The following is an 18,298-nucleotide window of genomic DNA, read 5'->3' as shown; positions in this document are numbered from 1 at the left end:
AACAGAATTATATCTAGTGGACTTCTATGGGACTAGGATATAAAAATGTTTACCAGCAATTTTAGGTGACAGGCAGTTTTGAAATGGATACAAAAATTGCTTCTTGAAATAGTAATACATTACTTGCCATGTCTCCTATAGCATTACATAACGATGTCATGTAAGTTTACTCTGTGTTAGTTGGAGGTCAGCCTCAGATAGTATTTGCTGATGTGGCACTGGCATGTGACATGAACAGGCGTGGCTGAGTCCTGTGATAGTCCCTTCGTTTTTCTCTAGTCTTTCTGCAATTATAAGACATATTGGGAGAGCTGATTGCTTACTAGCAAGTCAGCAAGTTGTCTTTCTGCTCTTTGTGGAAGAATAGTTGAACAGGGGTTATAATTGCTGTGTAGATGCAGTGATTCGATTTTTCTGAATTAGTGGGTTACAAACTTTTGTATATAATCATCAGTAAACAAAAGCTTGATCTTTGAACTGTTTTGTTTTCTAACATTTATTCTGATTTGTCATAAAGATTTCCCATCAGCAATGAACATTGCTCTGAATTGGTAAACTGTTAAGAGTCATAGAATATTTATTTGTAGGATGAAGCTACCTGAAGTCTGTGTTCTTCAAGTGTCTTGCATTCGATTGATATTAATTTCAGTTGATGCTTTTTTTATACTTTCATTATAGATGAGATCACTGCTAGTTTTCGTCGCTTTGGACCTTTGATTGTAGACTGGCCGCACAAGGCAGAAAGCAAATCTTATTTTCCTCCTAAGGGTAAATATCTGATAATTAATATCACATGAGAATTCTAGAATTCATTTTCCTTAAAAAGTTTCCACGTTAAGCTTTTTTTTTCTTTTTTTTTTTCTTGTGATGATGACCCAGTGTTTGGGGGAAAAACAGTTGAATCCTTGGGATTATAAACTGATGGATTTTAGAATGTGGCTTTGCAATTATTCTCCACTAAAATGATTCTTCCGTAACTTCCTGTTTTGACTTTATTTGGTCCCCCCCCCCTTTTTTTTTGGTGTGTTGTTACTTGTTCTGCTTTACTCATTTTTATAAGAATAGACAAAGCTAGTCCTCTGTAAAGGGGCTAAATGCTGTCCACAGAAGCCAGGGAAGACTTATACTTTGTATTAACAACTGTTGTGGGAAGTGTGCCTCTGCAGCTGTGGCTTTTGTTCAGTTCTTACTACTGGCTTATCCTTCTCAAAGGAAATGGGGAGAGGATATGCCGATCAGCAATCTCCCTGCTTTCCGTCATGACTGCAGAGGGCTTGTATATGGTAGCATGATGACATGGTGCCAAGCATAATTTTGGGTTAAATTACTGTGCTATAGGTGAATAGAAAAAATAAATTGTGTTTGTTTTCCTTTTGTAGGATATGCATTTTTGCTGTTCCAAGATGAAAGCTCTGTACAGGCACTGATTGATGCATGTATTGAAGAAGATGGAAAGCTCTATCTTTGTGTTTCCAGCCCCACTATCAAAGACAAACCGGTAGGTAGAATTTTCAGGGCCTGCACAATTCCTGTATGATAACCAGAAATCATTCTCTTCAGATGCCTATTTTTCAGTCTTCAGAGTGCTAATGTTTACATTTCCTTAAATCAAATTAAGTTCTCAAAACAAAGATCAAGTTACATATTTTTAAAGTAGGCATCAGCAAGTTTTTACGTCTAGTTACAATTCACACTTCTGTTAAAAAAAGGTTTGCTAAATTTCACCTTTGATATAATAAATATATTTTCAGACAGGTGCTTTAGGCTTATTGAATAAAATGTAGAGTTCATATTGTCTATAGTGTTGTTTGTAACTTGTGTTTACAGAGACAAATCCAAAAAACATAATACGGCATGGAACTACAAGTTGCTAGTACAAACAGTTTTGTGGCCAATGCAAGTCTGTTAATAGTTGCAGAGGCTTCAGCTATATTCCTGTGCTTCAAATTTGGCCAGCTGTAAGCAAATGTACAGCAGCTAGTTTTGCATAGTAAATAAACATACAACTTTGCACATTGGAGCCTGTTCCATTGAGATAACGGTAGTCTAGTGCTTACACTTGGCTAGACCAACACAAATAGTCTAGATATGTATGCAGTAGTGTGGTTCGTACAGCACAGTTCAGTCATGATTAAGTAAGTGCGTAAGTAGAGGGTGAGTTTCTTCCCAGAAATTTGGGTAACAGGGAAGTGGTGAAATTTGGTACGATCAAGTAGTCTGTCTTTAACAGAGCTTATTGCCATTTCATTCTGAGAAACGATTGCTGAACAAGTAGAAAGCAAGTTAAAAAAAATAGTGTGAATTAAGAGGTTTTCTTCTGTGTAGGATACTGTTCTAATTTATATTACTAAGATACTTTGAATTGTGAATGGTTAAAAAAAAAAGGCTTTTTGTCCATAGGTTCAGATCCGGCCTTGGAACCTTAGTGATAGTGATTTTGTTATGGATGGTTCACAGCCTCTTGACCCACGAAAAACCATTTTTGTTGGTGGTGTTCCTCGGCCTTTACGAGCAGGTACACTGAGTGTTCCGCAGCACTGGGCATGTTGAATATGCAGTCTGATATGGGGAGCAAGGGGGGAGAGAAGTTGGTTCAGCAAAGGAACTATTACATGTTCTTGATGCTCACAGTGGGGAACATGAATACAAATGGACTGTTGTATTTGATGCTTTTTAAAGTGGAGAAAATTTTACCAAGTCTACACTGTTTCATTTTCCTTTCTGGTTTAGTGGAACTTGCAATGATAATGGATCGGCTCTATGGAGGGGTGTGCTATGCTGGAATTGACACAGACCCTGAGCTGAAGTACCCAAAAGGAGCTGGGCGGGTTGCGTTTTCTAATCAACAGAGTTACATAGCTGCTATCAGTGCTCGCTTTGTTCAGCTGCAGCATGGAGAGATAGATAAACGGGTAAGGTCTTCAAGCATATTCTATTTTTGTTCAGTGCCTTCTCTAGAAATGGTTTTCCATGTAAATGTGTGTCATTGTGAAGACTGTAAATGTTATATCAGATTCATTGCATATTTAGGGCTAGATTGTGCCACTTAGATACAACACAGAATAAAAATGAAGGAGTGGTGCAAAGCTATTGCTTCTGGAACGTGGGAGGCAACTGTGAAGCAGACTTTCTCAAATTGCTTAGCATAATGGGAAGCATGTCAGCTGCCTTCCCCTTTTATAAGAATATTGCATTCGTCATATACTCCCACTGCAAGTATTTGTACTTGTAGTATTTGTAGAACGTTAGGGAGGAAAGTATCTGCCAAGGGTGGAGCAATTCTTACTCCTGTTCTGCATCTTTTTAGAGAGAGGGCAGAATCTAACCCTAGTGTTACACATTGTGTGCTGAATGTTCCTAAAGAACACCATGGTAATGCATTGTGAACTCCTTACCGTGCATTACAGCTTCACAGCCATCCTGCACAGCTTATGTAAAGACTGTGCTCAGTTAATTGTTTCAATGATAATCTACTATAATTATTTCTTGCTTGATTTTATTAATTTGTTAATATAAATTAATGGGATATGCCAAATATATCTGCCATTTGCTTGCATCTGCCCTCCCATCTATATAAAATGTGACTATGCCAATTACAGGGATCTTTGGGCCACAATTTTGATAAATTGGGATCCTTACATCTAGCGTTCTTTCTAACTCACATGCTTGGTCTTTGGATTTTCCTTACCTGACTCATTATTGATTTTAATTTGATTATTACTACAAAGGAACCCCCCCACACACACTTTGCTGGTGATCTGATTATCATTTCACTTCTCCTTTGGCTATAAAGCTTGGGTAGAAGAATTATAACAACAGTTTGACTCAGGGCCTGCGAATTGGAATGTCTTTGTTCCAGTCTTGGCTCTGAAATAACTTCTGTATGGCTTTGAACAAATAATTTGCGCCGCCCTTGTGCAACTTCTGCTTGCATAAGAAGACACTTGGGTGAATAGGTCCATTGAAGCTGTTGGGACTAGAAATTGAAGTAAGTACTTGTGAACTCTGACAAAGATTTTGCAATCTGTTTCCTCTTCCTTCTTGCCTCCCACTCCTTATTTCCCCATTCTGTTTGTAGTTCAGAAGAAATGTGGGGAGATAAGAGCTTAGAGGGTTCATTATAAGAGTAGTTGGTTGCATAAAACATAAAAATGCAACAGTTGCAATGCTACTTTTTACTAAGATGCTATTTATTAAGTTTTTTCTAATAAAGTTTTTTTTTTGTAGAAATAAAAATGAAAGTAGTAACAAGAAGGGATTTCCTGTAAATTTAGGCAAGGAAATGCTGCTAGAGGGTATGCTCTTCAAAGAGGTAATGCAAGCTAAACACTCAGTGGCCTGCAGCACCCACCACTACAGAGCTTCTGATGCATGCCACCATCCTAACAGTGCCGGATGAAGTTGCTGTAATTTAAGCTACTTCTTGGGAAGCCTCCATATACATAGCACAGGTGACAGTTGCAGGCCGTATTGTGAATACGCACTTCAGCACACACCGACTGAATGTTTTGAAGACTCTGACTAATACCCATGCTTTGTAAACTTGCACAGAAAACAGTGGTGTAGTAACAGGCTAAAGCAAGCAGAGATGTAATTTAATTACCTGTGCTGTAGTTTGGCCTTTAGGTTACAGCCTAGACCAGCCTCTGAATACACAGGTACAGATGTAATGAAGTTGCCATGTTAAGGAGGCCTGCGCAGCGTAGCTGTAGTTTCTCCTCTTAGCACTTGGAGAAGATGCTCGTCATTGAGTACCTGACCTCAAACTGCTTAGCAAACTAGGTGATGAAGAGAGAAAGTGGTAAGATATTCAGAATATTTGCCTCTGCTCTTTTCCATATTCATTCTCCTGAGCTGGCACAGAGGGGTGTTTGAGAAACAGAATTCTAGCAATGGAATAGGGAGAGGAAGGCTGCTTTATTGTCTCCAAGCAGTTTGTTTGTACTGTTAGCACAAATGCCATCAAACTACTGCAGTGCCCTGCCTGGATTGTGATAAAACTGGGTAAGTTTAAAAATATGGGAGCTTGTGAATGCCCTTACTTGAATGAGCTGGCACGCCACTGAGATCTGTGAGATGTAGAAGGGCCCATTCCTAAGCCAGATGCAGAAGTAGCAGGATAACATAGAGACACCAGTCACAGTCTGTATATTTGAACATGGTTGTGAAAATACCTAATGGCACAAGCTTCAGAGAAGGTTCACAGGCACTTCTAGGACAGGAACTTGTATGTATGCTTTTTTAAGGGCAGGTTTTGTGTTGCGCTTCTGAAATGTCACATAGACCTCTCATAGTCCTAGGGAGCAGAGGAGTGGGAGTGCAGGTGATTACTGGTTATGAGGTGAAACGGAGCCTTTAGGGGATGGCAGTGCTGCAGCTGTGATTTAAACACGTAGGCATGTCTAAACGAGCTGTGCTCTAGCCAGCTTGTATACCGAGAGCAGCGAGCATTGCCTTCCTGTCACACAGTAAGCATTCTGGAGTGCTGTGGGCAGGGTTTTGTAGCCCACAGTACAGCAGGCTTGTTTTTGGTATGCAAATGTCTAGATTAAAAGCTAGTAGCCTGCAGATGTTGCAGCGTGGATGTATCCTTGGAGCACCAGCTGGTAAGTTCCTGTGAGTCATTATCAGTTAAGAACTTGAAGAAATTTTTCTTCCCCTTTTTCTTTTGCTGTGCTGAATTACTTCTGCTCATCTGGCTCTTAATGCCAACTGCATTAGGTAGTCATCAGTCCCATTTTAAGCTTCATATTTGACACCAGCGAGATTAGATGGGTCTCTTTTTGCTGAGTGGACTAAGCCACAGAAAAAAAAAAAAAACCAGAAAAATATGTTAATGATTTATTTTTTCTAAGTTGAGAATTCAGGCATCGCAATTTGCAGACTATATGCATATTTAATCTGTAGTTACAGTGTTGTGTAAACAGTTTACATTCCTACCTGAATGGGTAGGAGCTTAACTGTGCATCACCATACTCAACAATAAACCCCCAGAATTTTCCAGTAGTTTGATGTGAATCTGTATATATCAGCTCTGTAACAACACGTTTGTTGTTCCTTTCTGTAAATAAATGACAACATGTGTGAAACTGATGCTAAGCATTGGTTTCTGTTGTTTTTTTTATCAAGGAAGATGGTGGGAGCAGGATCATTCTCAAGTTAAGTGCCCAGAGTTTTTGGTGATTAAGGGCTATGATCAAGTGTAATGAGGAGGATAATTCTCGTCTGTGTTTTTCCCCACTAGAGGACTATGATTGCAATCCTGCTAGAATACAGACAGTATGTGTTGTGGAACTGTCATCATCTACATTGTAATTAAGAATTGTAAAACTTTCTTCTCATTTTCTGTATACAGGTGGAAGTTAAGCCATATGTCTTGGATGATCAGCTTTGTGATGAATGTCAGGGGGCCCGTTGCGGTGGAAAATTTGCTCCATTTTTCTGTGCTAATGTTACCTGTCTGCAGTATTACTGTGAATATTGCTGGGCTGCTATCCATTCACGCGCTGGCAGGGAATTCCACAAGCCCCTGGTGAAGGAGGGAGGAGATCGCCCAAGACATATTTCATTCCGCTGGAACTAAATGATCACTGCAGTGCTCATATGCAGGCCTCAAATTAAGTGCACTCTTCTGTTATCCTGATTATCCCTACCCCACCCTGCCCTTTCTCTTATTCAAGATAGCATGTCCTTTTGTAGTAGTCTGTAATTTAACAATAGTATAATGAAAGAATGACCTATAATATGGGTATTTTGTAGAATCTTGTCATTGAAAACTGTATTGGGAACTCCTTTTCGTATTGATAACATGTTGCAAGTGAGTTGCATTCTCTTGTCTTTACTATGGAGAGAACACTTAATTTCATGCAACATTTTCTTAGAGGAGAGAAAAATATTAAGAAAAGAGAATTGAAACAATAGAGTATTTTGTTTTTTTAATTAAATTATTGTTAATAAAGAACATAAGAATACTTTTATTAAAATAACAATGTAACAATAACACTATCAGTCTGTTCTGACACTTTCCCCCAGGGAAGCCTGTTTTTGCCTCTCTTTTTGTTTTGACTTCACATTTTTCCAGCAACAGATGAAGTTAACATTTACCTATCAACAGGAAAGAGCATGTTTAAAGCAACAAAAATGCATGAGCAAAGTTGAAGCAGCATTATAGTAATGTGTTTTTTTTTCTTTCTTTCTTCCTCTTTCTTTCTCTTTTTCTTTTTTTTTTTTTCTCTTTTTTTTTTTTTTTTTGGTGTAAATCTTTTAAGGGTTTTGAGGCTGAAATTTTTGCTCGGTATATATCCGACCTTGCCTCTGACTACCACCCACATCCAAATTAGTGATGAGATAGGCAGAGCTTATTATATTCTCATCAAAATTATTACATTTTAAGAATTCCTGAATGTAAAAGTTGAGTAACGTTACTACTGAGGGGGGGGGGAGTGCACTTTTTTTTTCCTTTAAGAGAATTCAATTGTCTGGTTACAGCCCTAGAAATCCTACCAAAGCTAGAGTAATGACAACTAGTTAACTGGCATTTCCTCTCCTGAAGGATAAATATATAGATTTTATTTTTGATGGCTATATATAACATAACTCTATATCCTAATATGCTAACATTCATCAGGGGCCAGCCTTTGCTCTCCATTTTGACATGAAAAAGTAGAAAACCTAAAGATACCTCAAGGATATCGCTGATTTTTACTGAAGTTTTGATATTCAGATGTCACGCAAAGTAAAATTGGCTGCTTATTGGTTTCCCATCTTGGATGTAAAGTTAGTTTTAAATACCCTCTAACTTAGTTGTAACAGAAGGCATGAACCTAAGTAGTTTCCAAGCTTTGTTTTGCACTGTTTTCTGAATTATTGCATGAAACGGTGCGAGCATGCATATGCCTTTCTTACTCTTCCTGTAGAAAGAATTCCAGCTAAGGTTCCTCCTCTTCAGAACTTAATATGGAGAAATAAAGAAACACAGGTATTTGAAGTGCCAAGATTGCTAAGTTAATGCCTGCTTTATTATAAATAAGTTCTACCTTGAGAAGCATTAACACAGTACATGTTAATTGAATGATAAAGAGTGGGTGCAGGGGTTTAGTTTGAAATAGTTGAATGAAGGAGTAGTTCTGAAAATTATTTTTATTACTTTTGAACTAATGCCCTGGCCAACTTCTGAACTGATTATTTAGCAGTGTGCAAACAAATTCAGTGGCAATCTTCTAAGCTGCCTGACCGGCATGGTACCATCCTAGATTCTCTCAGACCAAAGACTTGCCTCAGCACTGCTCGGAAAACATCTGCTCCGTTGAAAGCCTTTGTCAGCCCCCTCGTCCTGTTCCCCCAGCCCAGATTATCTTTATGAGAAGTAGTTTTTATTTTCAATACAGGCTTTAATGAACTATACCTTATCGAGTTCCAAAGGTCAAAATGGAGACATTTGCTGTCTACTAGTCAAGTATAGAAAGGGAGCTGCTTTTAATGAAATCCCTGAAAATATTGACAACAGTAATGCAAATGCAGAGTGCTCTTGTGTAGATTGTCAGGGACTTTTTTTTCTCTGAAGTACATAATTATAGTTGGAATGTTCCTTTAATTTTTTTAATGCTTGTAGGTGGCTTGGGGTGTGCTATTGTGCCGATCCTACCCAGTAAACAGGTGAGATGGGTTACCATTACAAGAAATAACACTGTTTGAGAACTAGCTTTGAATAATAATTTTCCCTTTGTACATGACCTGCTGAATTTCGGTACAGTGTTTTTGTAGCTAACTTATTTTGTCATGCACATAATGTATATTTGTTATGCACTACTTTTGTATATCTTGTTTTTCCAACAGTGAGCATTTTTAGGCACACTTTTCACTGACGGGATATCTCTTTATGCAATACCTCAATTTTTCATATTGCAAAGAGTAGCTTTTTGTACTTTTATTACTGAGAGATCTTCATATACTTCATTTTTTAATATAAATAATTTTAATAAATTTTATTTTCTTATATTCTGCTTTTTATACATTTCAGTGCTCTGCATACATTTTGAATTATGGATGTTGTGCACTGGCAATGCTATTTTAGAATCTGCAGAGAAAAGAAAGCATGTTGCTTAAACATCTTAGCCCAGCACCAGGTATTTGGTGTACATATAATTTAAGAAATAGTATATGTAAAGTTGAGAATTAAAGAAGAAAAGCATGAAAGTGACAAATGACACTGTCTTTAGACCCTGAAATTTAAATGCATAAATATAGTGTAGAATTTAAAAGTAAAGAAACATCAGAATTGTCTACCGCTTCTTACTAAGTTTTTAAAAATTATACACAAATGCAGACGTTTTTGGTGAATGTTTAGCCATTTTTAATATTAATAAAAAATTGATGTTAGGTGTTTGATGCAGAAATGTGTCTGCTCTTTTAAATTATATTTAAAGAATAAAAGAGAGCCTGCTAGGTGGCAGGCATGTAATGTTAGTATGCATGACTAATGTAAGAAATTGTTATTCTACTAATATTCACTTGTGATTGTGTGACAAGCGTGTTTACAGATTATTTGGTTACACTTCGATTTACAGGGCATAAACAATTATATACATTACTCTGTACTTAAATAGTGATTACATGTCCTTCTGATTACATGGGATTTGTAGTTGGGGTTACCATGTAGCTCCAAACATAATTAACATGTAATTAGTTTACCAGTCTTAGGGTATCACTTCAATTTGCAAAGGGGTTAATAATAAGCATGTAGTTTTATCACACTAGCATGGCACTGGCCATGTATTTACAATGTAGTTACAGAGTAATTACATGGTTATTTTTGCAATGTAAAATAAAGTGTTTCTGATTATTTTATATGTAAAGGAACCCCACTGCCCTGTGCTTTTTGGTATAGTATATACTTCTCCATACACAGACCTCTGCAGAATGCAAATTTAAAACTTGCAGTGAATGAATTTAGCGTTTTATAAGGATGCTGTTGGAAAGACTTGATAATTCACCCCTTTTGTTTTTAGAAGAGTTAAAACCTTCTGTTATAAGGTGATTTAAAACTTGAATGTGATGAATTGTGGCAAGTTAACTTCAAGTTATGTGCAATACCTATTTCAGACTTCTGGAAGATCTTTGCAGTGTAATTCTTTGTTTTTAATTGCAGACATTTAAAAATGTCATTTTCTACTGTTCTAGTAAATCCTCTTTCTTGCTGGTGTTTCTAAAGAAAAGAATCAGAAATCAATCTTTCTACTAATGTAAATTTGAGATTATTTTTAAAAAAAATGGAATAAAAGGTTTTGGTCATTTGCTTTATTTTATTATCTTATTTTAAAGCTACTGTGATAGCATTGTAAGAATTGGGACAATATTGTATTCAACTGTTTTATTTTTTATATTTTTAAATTTTAAAGTATAATTAGTTTTTATAATTTTCATCAGATTTTTTTGTTATATTTTTTGGAAGTGAAACTTTTAGCAAGTGGGTGTCTAGTTTTTACTAATCCCTAATATGTTTTTCCCCCAATGTATTGCTCATATTATCAGAAGGAAAAGTTATTTAAGTATGTCAGTTAATTGTACTACTTGGCTGAATTTCCATATAGTTTTTACTGTGTATGGGGAGGTTGTAGTATTTATTATAGCATTTTAAATAAGGGTAATTCATTTTTTATTAAAGTCATTTTCACGTTTAAGTTCATATTTTTGTATGTTCTACTCTAAGTTATATAACACAAGTTACTTTTTTTAAAGAGTTCATTTGTTGAAGTGCTAGTGAAAAATTAATGTTATTAAATAGTTTGCAAATGACTATTTATACCAGTATGCATATAATTTTTAAATATTTGTAATGTGAGATGTTGAATGAATAAAACTTTTAACTCAATGCTTCTTCTTAACCTTTTTTATTTTAAGCTTCTTGTAGATACATGTTCCTTTGTGGCTGAAGCTCATGGGCCTTGGGAAGTGATTTTGATGAAGTGTATGGCATACGATATGCGATGTGTAAAGTGCCTAAGGCTGAGCTCCGTGGCCCTGTTCTGGTCAAAACCTAGGGCATGGTTTTGTAGCAGACGTGTGAGGGAGGTTGTAACCACTTGAGAGATGTCGAGTGCCCTGTACACTGCATTAAATTGCCACAAAAATAAATGTGCAGTGCTGCAGAACTGGAAAGGGCGATGTCTAGAGGACTGTAGAACTGTTGTCTGTTGAATCAGGCCGTAAGAAACATCTTTACTGCTTAGGTCCAGATGTCTTTAGGGAATGTTGAACCCTATCTACTTAATTTTGTGAATTTGGTGCTTGTTGAGAAATCTTTGTGAAGCTCTGGAAAAGCCTTTCAGCAGTTTCAGCACTGCTGTTTCTGTTTTTTCCTCTGCCTCTGAAGTGTATCGGCCTAGCCAAGAATTATAGTTTGATCAATTTCTACTACTCTGTGCTCTCTGCTGCTAATTCATAGGGACAAAGATGAAAACCACTACACAGCAAAGAAGTCAAGCTAACTGGGCAGGTGACGTATTTAATGAGAAGAATACCACCGAGGCACATGCAATGCATGATTTGACGTAAGTCAGAAACCATTGTGCAGCTGGGACAAAAAGATAACTAAGCCAGAGCCCATGAAGGCCAAGCATGGCATGGACAGACAAGGATTCTTTTTTACTTGTCTTGCAGTTGTAATCTGATACTCCCAGAAGGAAGAAGTCTGGAATTTTCAAGAATGCTCTTAGATGAGCTTGCTGGTGGCAGCCTTTCATTTAAGGTATCTCATCTTGAAATGTCTGATGTGTCTTGTGAAGTGTTGCCACCTTATGGATTTGCCCTTTGGGGACTATTCAAAAGAGTTTTTCATCCTCAGTGTCTGCCAATTCCCCCAATATATTTATATATTTTTTTTTCAGTTTCCATATTTTGGTACAAATAGCTAAGCTTCAGTGTAGCATAATTTTGATTGGTCTGGTAGCTGCTCCGAGTGGAACTGTGAGTTGAAACGTGCACGTGTACCTTGTGAGACAAACTCCTGCCCCATATACAATACTGGAGTCAAAATTGGTATATTGCTGCAGTGGCCAGCACTTTGTTATTGGCATCTGAGCTACTAATCTCTTGTGCCATCATGTGAGGCATAGTGTTGTAAATGTTTGATAGATGTTGAGTATAATTCTTTTCCATGGGTGCTTCAGGAAATGCAGATCTTACAGAATTGAGCTATAATGGGATTAGTTCTGCAAGATGGTAATCACTTGAATTCCCATTGGCTTCAGATGATGTAAACTTAGAAGCTAATGACTTTTTAACAAGAATCAAAAAACTGCTGGAGAATCCATGCATAGATTCTCAGTCCCTTGAAATGGCTATTTAAAAATAAGCATAAAATGCTGGTAAGCTTTGGATCAAAAATGTAAGAGGCTAGATATGGGATGTCTGCCTAGCAAATAATGACAATATATAGACTGTACTGACCAGTTACTTGGCTGGTAATTGAAGTCTTCTCTCTATATTCTTTGTGTTGGCATTGTTAGGAAATAGTTGTAGTTTGGCCTCTCTCAGAGTGATAACAAGTTCTTGATATTACTTTCAAGTGCAGAGTGGTCTTTCAGAAAGCATGTGCTCATCAGCGTTTTATCTGATAATGGTTTCTAACAAATACGATAGGCCTGAAATTTGTCTCATTGGTATCAGCTTTTCCCTGATGGTGGCACAGTGATGTCTTCCACAAACAAGGCACTCCCAGAGTGATTTTAGTTCACAAATGATATAAACTGAGAGGTGTTTATCAGGATAAATCATCTGATTTACATCCGGGGGTGTGTAAACTGATGCTAAACTTTTTCCCGTCTGAAGACTGCAAAATACTTTGTGAATGTTTAATAAATGAAATCTCATTACACAGGCAGAGTCTAAAAAATTCACCTCAGAAAAGGTGAAATAACACAAGTCTGGAGCGTTCAAAACTGAAAATAACCACACTTTGTAGTGAGGGCTTCAGCCGATTCTGAATTGCTGAGGAGTAACTTTCTAGGAAAGCTGATATATCGAATCCCTTTTGGGTTTCAGTTTGTCCAGAAACTATAAATAAATGCTAGGGGCAGACTCCAGAAGGTGGAGATATGCCTGCGGGGTAGAATTTCAGAATTTCCACAGTACATGAATCTCAACTATTTTCTTTCAGCACAAACTGCTCGCTGAGCACAGTCAGCCACCAGCTTTCTCTTGGGTGCTACTTTCACTAAATGAACTGCTACATTCCACATCAGTGAAGAAACTCAGTTTGGGTGGAGATGGATAAAACCCATCTAGTACGGAGTTAAAGGCGAAGGTATATTTTAAAGAGAGTCTCTTAGCTGTCAAGTTGTTGTTGGACAGTTTCTACTGTCTGTCCTGATTCTCCAGCTGCTGTTTATTCAGTGCTATGAAAGCCTGCTCAGGCGCAGTCCAAAATGCACATTGCTTGCCTACAGGAAATCTAAGACAAATAATAGCCTCAGAAAGGACAGATGAGGAAAAAACACTGACATCTCTTCCTCTGTATAAAATAAGCTGATTCAGTCCGCCGGCATGAAAAACAGCCTCTGGGATAAGAATATACTTGCAGCTGTCTTCCCAGTCATAGAAATTGAAGGGGGTAGAGGGGCTGAATCGGTGCTCTAAATACGTTACTGAGCTCCCTGTTTAAGATGGAGAGTCTTTCCGAAACGTGATGCTCTTGTTAGTGCTATCAGATACCACCTGCTTTCATGACGCCCAAACTATAATTCGCTGACTTTTTGTAGGTCTTGTCGGAGAGAGGCTTTTGAATTGTAAAAAGTAATTTATTTGAATGTAGCTATTATTAAGGAAAGCCCCCTCACTCATCTTGTTTACTGAGCTTGGGAAACCAGTGTATTACTACTCTGTTCAGGTTCCTTTCCAAAAATTTGCTAGTCAAAAGTTCTCAGTTCTCTTTGTGTACATAAAATATGGAAATATATAAAGTTTGTGTTTGATTGTTTTTTTCTTCCTGAAATTTAATTTTAGTGAGTCATGAAAGCTGAGACTAAATCCTCTGAACACAACACAGGTACCAGGGAACTGTGAGAACAGGTTTTTGATTTTGCATGAATGTTGATGTTTAAAATGGACTTAGTTTTGTTCTCTTGGTGATGTGGCATTTTTTTGATTCCAAATCTGCATAGCAGAGTGAGTTGGTTTGCTTTTCATGTGAGCAAAGAACATTGGTTTCACTTAAATGGCAGACTGATGGTGTAGATGCAGTTCTCACATGCTGTGTGCCTTAGTAACTCTTAACACAATTTTGCAATCTGTGGGGGATATCAATTCACACATAGAGCAAAACATTAAAAAAAAAAAAAGTCCGCCAACCTTCTCCAACCTAATGTTTGAGAAATTGTTTGCTTGATCTAAATCGCCATCTCACACTGCTGCTGACTCATGAACCAAGATCAGTTTGCTTAGTGATTGTTTTTGCCTTGCTATGCATGTGAAAGCATTAAGTTGTCAGTTTAGCAAAGTGCCATTTTTCAAGACAGTGCTTGTCGCTTTAAGCACTTTCCTGGTATTGGTTTGTGTGTGGAGTACATTCTGAATTTTCTTTCAGCGAGTTAAATGTGATTTTTAGGTTTTTGAAGAACATTCTCATCGTAAGCAGCAGGCAGTAGCCCCCAGCTTTGCTTCAGCAGGCCAGCTGTTCACAGGCAGATGCTGCTCTGTACACACTGGCAGAATCAACTCAGTTCTTCAGTCAGTAGTGAGGAAATTTGCTCAAGGGTTGCTTTCACAGGAGGATGTGTTTGGAGGAATTTAATGGCAGAACAAAGCAGGGACTGCTTCAATTTTCTCTGCAGAACTGGCAATCCCCGGAGACAGAAGCCCTGCTCTGTTCCTTTCCTGGCAGCATCCTTTTGTCTCTGGAGTTAGGGAAGGGAATGAATGTTCGGGGACTGGAACAGTTGTGCTCAGGCCCCAGTGCCATCACAGAGTGCACCCGCTGCTGAGGAACGAGTATGTTCAGTGCTATTTATATTGTACTTACACAGAACTGTCTCTCTTACGCAGACAGGTGCATTGGTGGTTACATATTCTTCCACACTTTGAGAAGACAATCTGGAGTTTTATCTCAGGTAGGCCTGACCTTCTCCATCTGCTTGTTCATGGAAGGTCTGAGTACACATTTCCCAGAATTACAATAGTAACAGTCTAACTTTTGAAAGAGACAAGGTAAAGTATTCTTATCACCGACTTGGAAACAAAAGGTGTCACCATTAAATAAAAGCAGTTTGCACATTGCCATGGAAAAGATAAATCAGAGAAACTGAAGTCCTTACCTGACTTTTGTGATATTCCCATGACGAGTTTTTTTCCAGTAAGACAGTTGTTGTACTATGGAATTACTGCAGTGATCATTTTGCCTTTTTGAGTCACTCTATAGTTTATATTTCAGATTGGGAATCTCTATTTAAATACCTTAACATGAAGTTCTTCCAAACCAAGGGTTTCAGTCTCATTGACTTGGGTTTTAGTTATAAAGTCCATGGTTCTTCCCAGTGACTTGAAAATCTCTCAAGGGGGTGCTCAGGCTTTTGTGTAACAAACTTGGTTTATAATGTGCTAAATATTTTTATGTGCAGCATGGATAAATGGGAAAATATGCCTCTCCTTATGAGTGGTGCGGATGAAGTGATTCCCACATGCATGGTTTGTAAGGCAATCTGAGATATGCAGGTTCATTAATATGAAATGCAGGTGTGTTAAAATGGCAGCTGGCCATTTTATGCCTCTGCTGCACTGTGTTGTTGCTTACATAATTAACTGAGATCTATTGTAAATTATGAAATGTTACAAGTAAGCAAAAACTGAAGGCATAATGCATTGCTTAGATTTACCAGAAGTGGTGGGTTTTGTTTTCATAATGATTCCTAGTTATACTAATAAATGGTCTCCAGTGTGTTCTGTAAAGTAACCACCTTCTAATAAAATACCTCACTCCAGCGACTCTTATTAAGTCTTCTTTGAGGACGGCAGATACCGTAATTGTTTGTCCTACTGGTGAGGATATAATTAACAAGGTTTGTCTGTAGCTGTTCTCAGAATTAGCATACTTTTTACATTAAAATCTTGGTTAAGAGTGTTAAAATTCATATTTTAGATGGATTCACAATTTGAACTTGATAATGATAATGTAGTATTTAATAAGCAATCTGCCTTGCCAGTATTATGTTGAGTAATTCTTTGCAGTCCACAGCAAACAATCCTCACAGAGAAACAAATCTCAAACGAGAATGGGTTTCCTTTTTGCTGGGGAGTGACATGAGATAAATCACCAAATGTGCATGCAGCAGTGGCCTGTTGGCTCTTTCCTTCCTCCTTGGCATAAATTGTAGGCATGCTACCACCAAACCTTTGTTATTTTAAAATGGTATTTGAGGTTAGCAGAAGATGATGCATACTTGACCAAGTAAAACTGAAACAAGAGAATGCGGGAAACAATGCACGTTCTGAGCTGGAGAAGCTGACATCTGAATACAAAACAAACTATGACGAGGTGCAGACTGAAAGCTACAGTCGGGTGTATTTTTAACTAGACAGTTGAAGATGTGGTGAAAAGCTGAGAGGTTTGTTCAAAGTAACAAACACAGAAGTAGCTGGTAATCAGTTCACATGTGGAAAGGAGCATGAAGAAGTGTCCAGTTCTGCAGATTTCTCAGAGACTTTTTTTTTTTTTTTTTGTTAGCAGTAACAGATTTTACATGGGATCTGAGATGAATTTGCTTTTGGAATCAAAGTCCTGGCAATGTGCTATTGAGGAACGTAGACAAAATGCATCACAAAAGGGATGTGTATTTGTATTGCAAAACACAAATTGTGTGGAAGAATATGCCATAAATACAGGTGCTGAGAAAACCCACTGATGTGGCAGCCCCGATGCCCTGAAAGGGCCACAGGACAGGAGCAGCCAGGTGGCAAAGCGAACTCCTGGTCAGGATCATGCAGCAGCAAGTGGTCATGTAAAGTGTGAAGAGTCAGGTACTGAAAATGGGTGCTGTTTAGATTTATGTGTGTGGATATGTTCTCTAGGTGGTTGTGGACTGAGACCTGTGTATTTCAGCAAAAGAAGCACTTTCTTAACCAAGGCTTTGTGATTAATGGACATGACAAACTTTGTACGCTGGGATCAGTTTTTAATGAAGTTATTTGTTTGTTTCCCTCTGAGCTTCATTCCCCCAAGCTGAACACACTGGCTACCTCTCTAGGCCAAGCTGTCAGCTCAGGTCTTTGAAAAGGAAGGAGTGAGACATGAGGCTCTGGTGCCTTCTTTTTCTCTCTCTCTCTCTTTTTTTTTTTTTTTTTCCTGTGTGTGTGTGTGGCGGGGGGCGGGGGTTGGGGGGGGGGGACGGGACGGGGGACAACACACACACAGTCTCGGTGGTTATATTATATAACCTACAACCTCCTTTTCATTCCATGTGCTTTGGATCCTGCAGTAGATGTCCTTTTATCATTGGGACATAACAAATTACTCTGGCAAACTGTCAGGCTGAGCTTCTGGAAGTTATTTCCCTCTTTTTCAACTGCATACACAAGATGCCTTTTTCCGACAGTGTATAAAATAACTGAAAATCCTGGGATACTTCGCAGAAGAGTGCTGTGGGTTTTTCCTTCCCCTTGGCTCCCCTGCCTACATCTCAGGTTCCTGCGGGGACACGGGAGGCTCTTGTTTGGTAGGTAAGGCTGCCATCTCGTGGGGTCCTTCTGCACAGCACCCTGCCTTGCCAAGGGGACAAGGGGACAGCAGCTCTGGAGACCTTGAGGGCTCTCAGCATTATGGTCTCTGAAAGCTGGGGAAGATTCCAGGGTGACAAGTTGCTGGTGCCATTCACGTGCTCCTGTTGGTGAGTCAGAACAAGTCTTCTCACGGACTTTAATTTGTAATGCTTTCCCTCCTGAGAGCTAAGGGTGCTGAAAAATAATACAGAGCAGTATTTCAATGCTAAAGCAAAAATCAATGAGAGGTGTGCTGTTGTTTGAGAAAACCTGCTCGTCACTAACAATACGTCCTAACCACGGTGCTGCAGTGGGACTCATCTCGTTAGAGCCTGACAAGGAATGTAGTTGCTCTAGTGGTGTCACACAATGCTCATCAGCTGTTGCTAGAAGGACAAAATGACAACAGATTCCATAATTAAGATTCCATAAATGCTGGTGGCTGGAAACCCACCCACCCGTGACCCGTGCACTGGCAGGTAGGCTGTTAGTTTGGGATATACTGGTGTGAAAACTCACAGTATTAACACAGGACCATAGAACGGCCCACATG

At 38.4% G+C, this 18,298-nt stretch overlaps 1 protein-coding gene across 3 annotated transcripts in view; it reads left to right on the top strand.

The window, feature by feature from the left end:
• Positions 1-10,870, top strand: part of CPEB4 (cytoplasmic polyadenylation element binding protein 4) — a 43,445-nt gene extending 32,575 nt beyond the window's left edge. For all 3 annotated transcript variants that reach the window (XM_068698586.1, XM_068698587.1, XM_068698585.1), the window contains 5 exons: positions 679-768; positions 1,380-1,498; positions 2,401-2,515; positions 2,731-2,912; positions 6,356-10,870. In XM_068698586.1, coding sequence (XP_068554687.1) covers positions 679-768; positions 1,380-1,498; positions 2,401-2,515; positions 2,731-2,912; positions 6,356-6,583 — 734 coding nt within the window. In that variant the 3' untranslated portion in view covers positions 6,584-10,870. The remainder of the gene's footprint in view (positions 1-678; positions 769-1,379; positions 1,499-2,400; positions 2,516-2,730; positions 2,913-6,355) is intronic.
• The last annotated feature ends 7,428 nt before the right edge of the window (positions 10,871-18,298 follow it).

This window comes from Anas acuta, chromosome 14, assembly GCF_963932015.1.
Source record: "Anas acuta chromosome 14, bAnaAcu1.1, whole genome shotgun sequence".
NCBI lineage: Eukaryota > Metazoa > Chordata > Aves > Anseriformes > Anatidae > Anas > Anas acuta.
The sequence above is the reverse complement of the archived record's forward strand: the minus strand, read 5'-3'. Positions and strand labels throughout refer to the sequence as shown.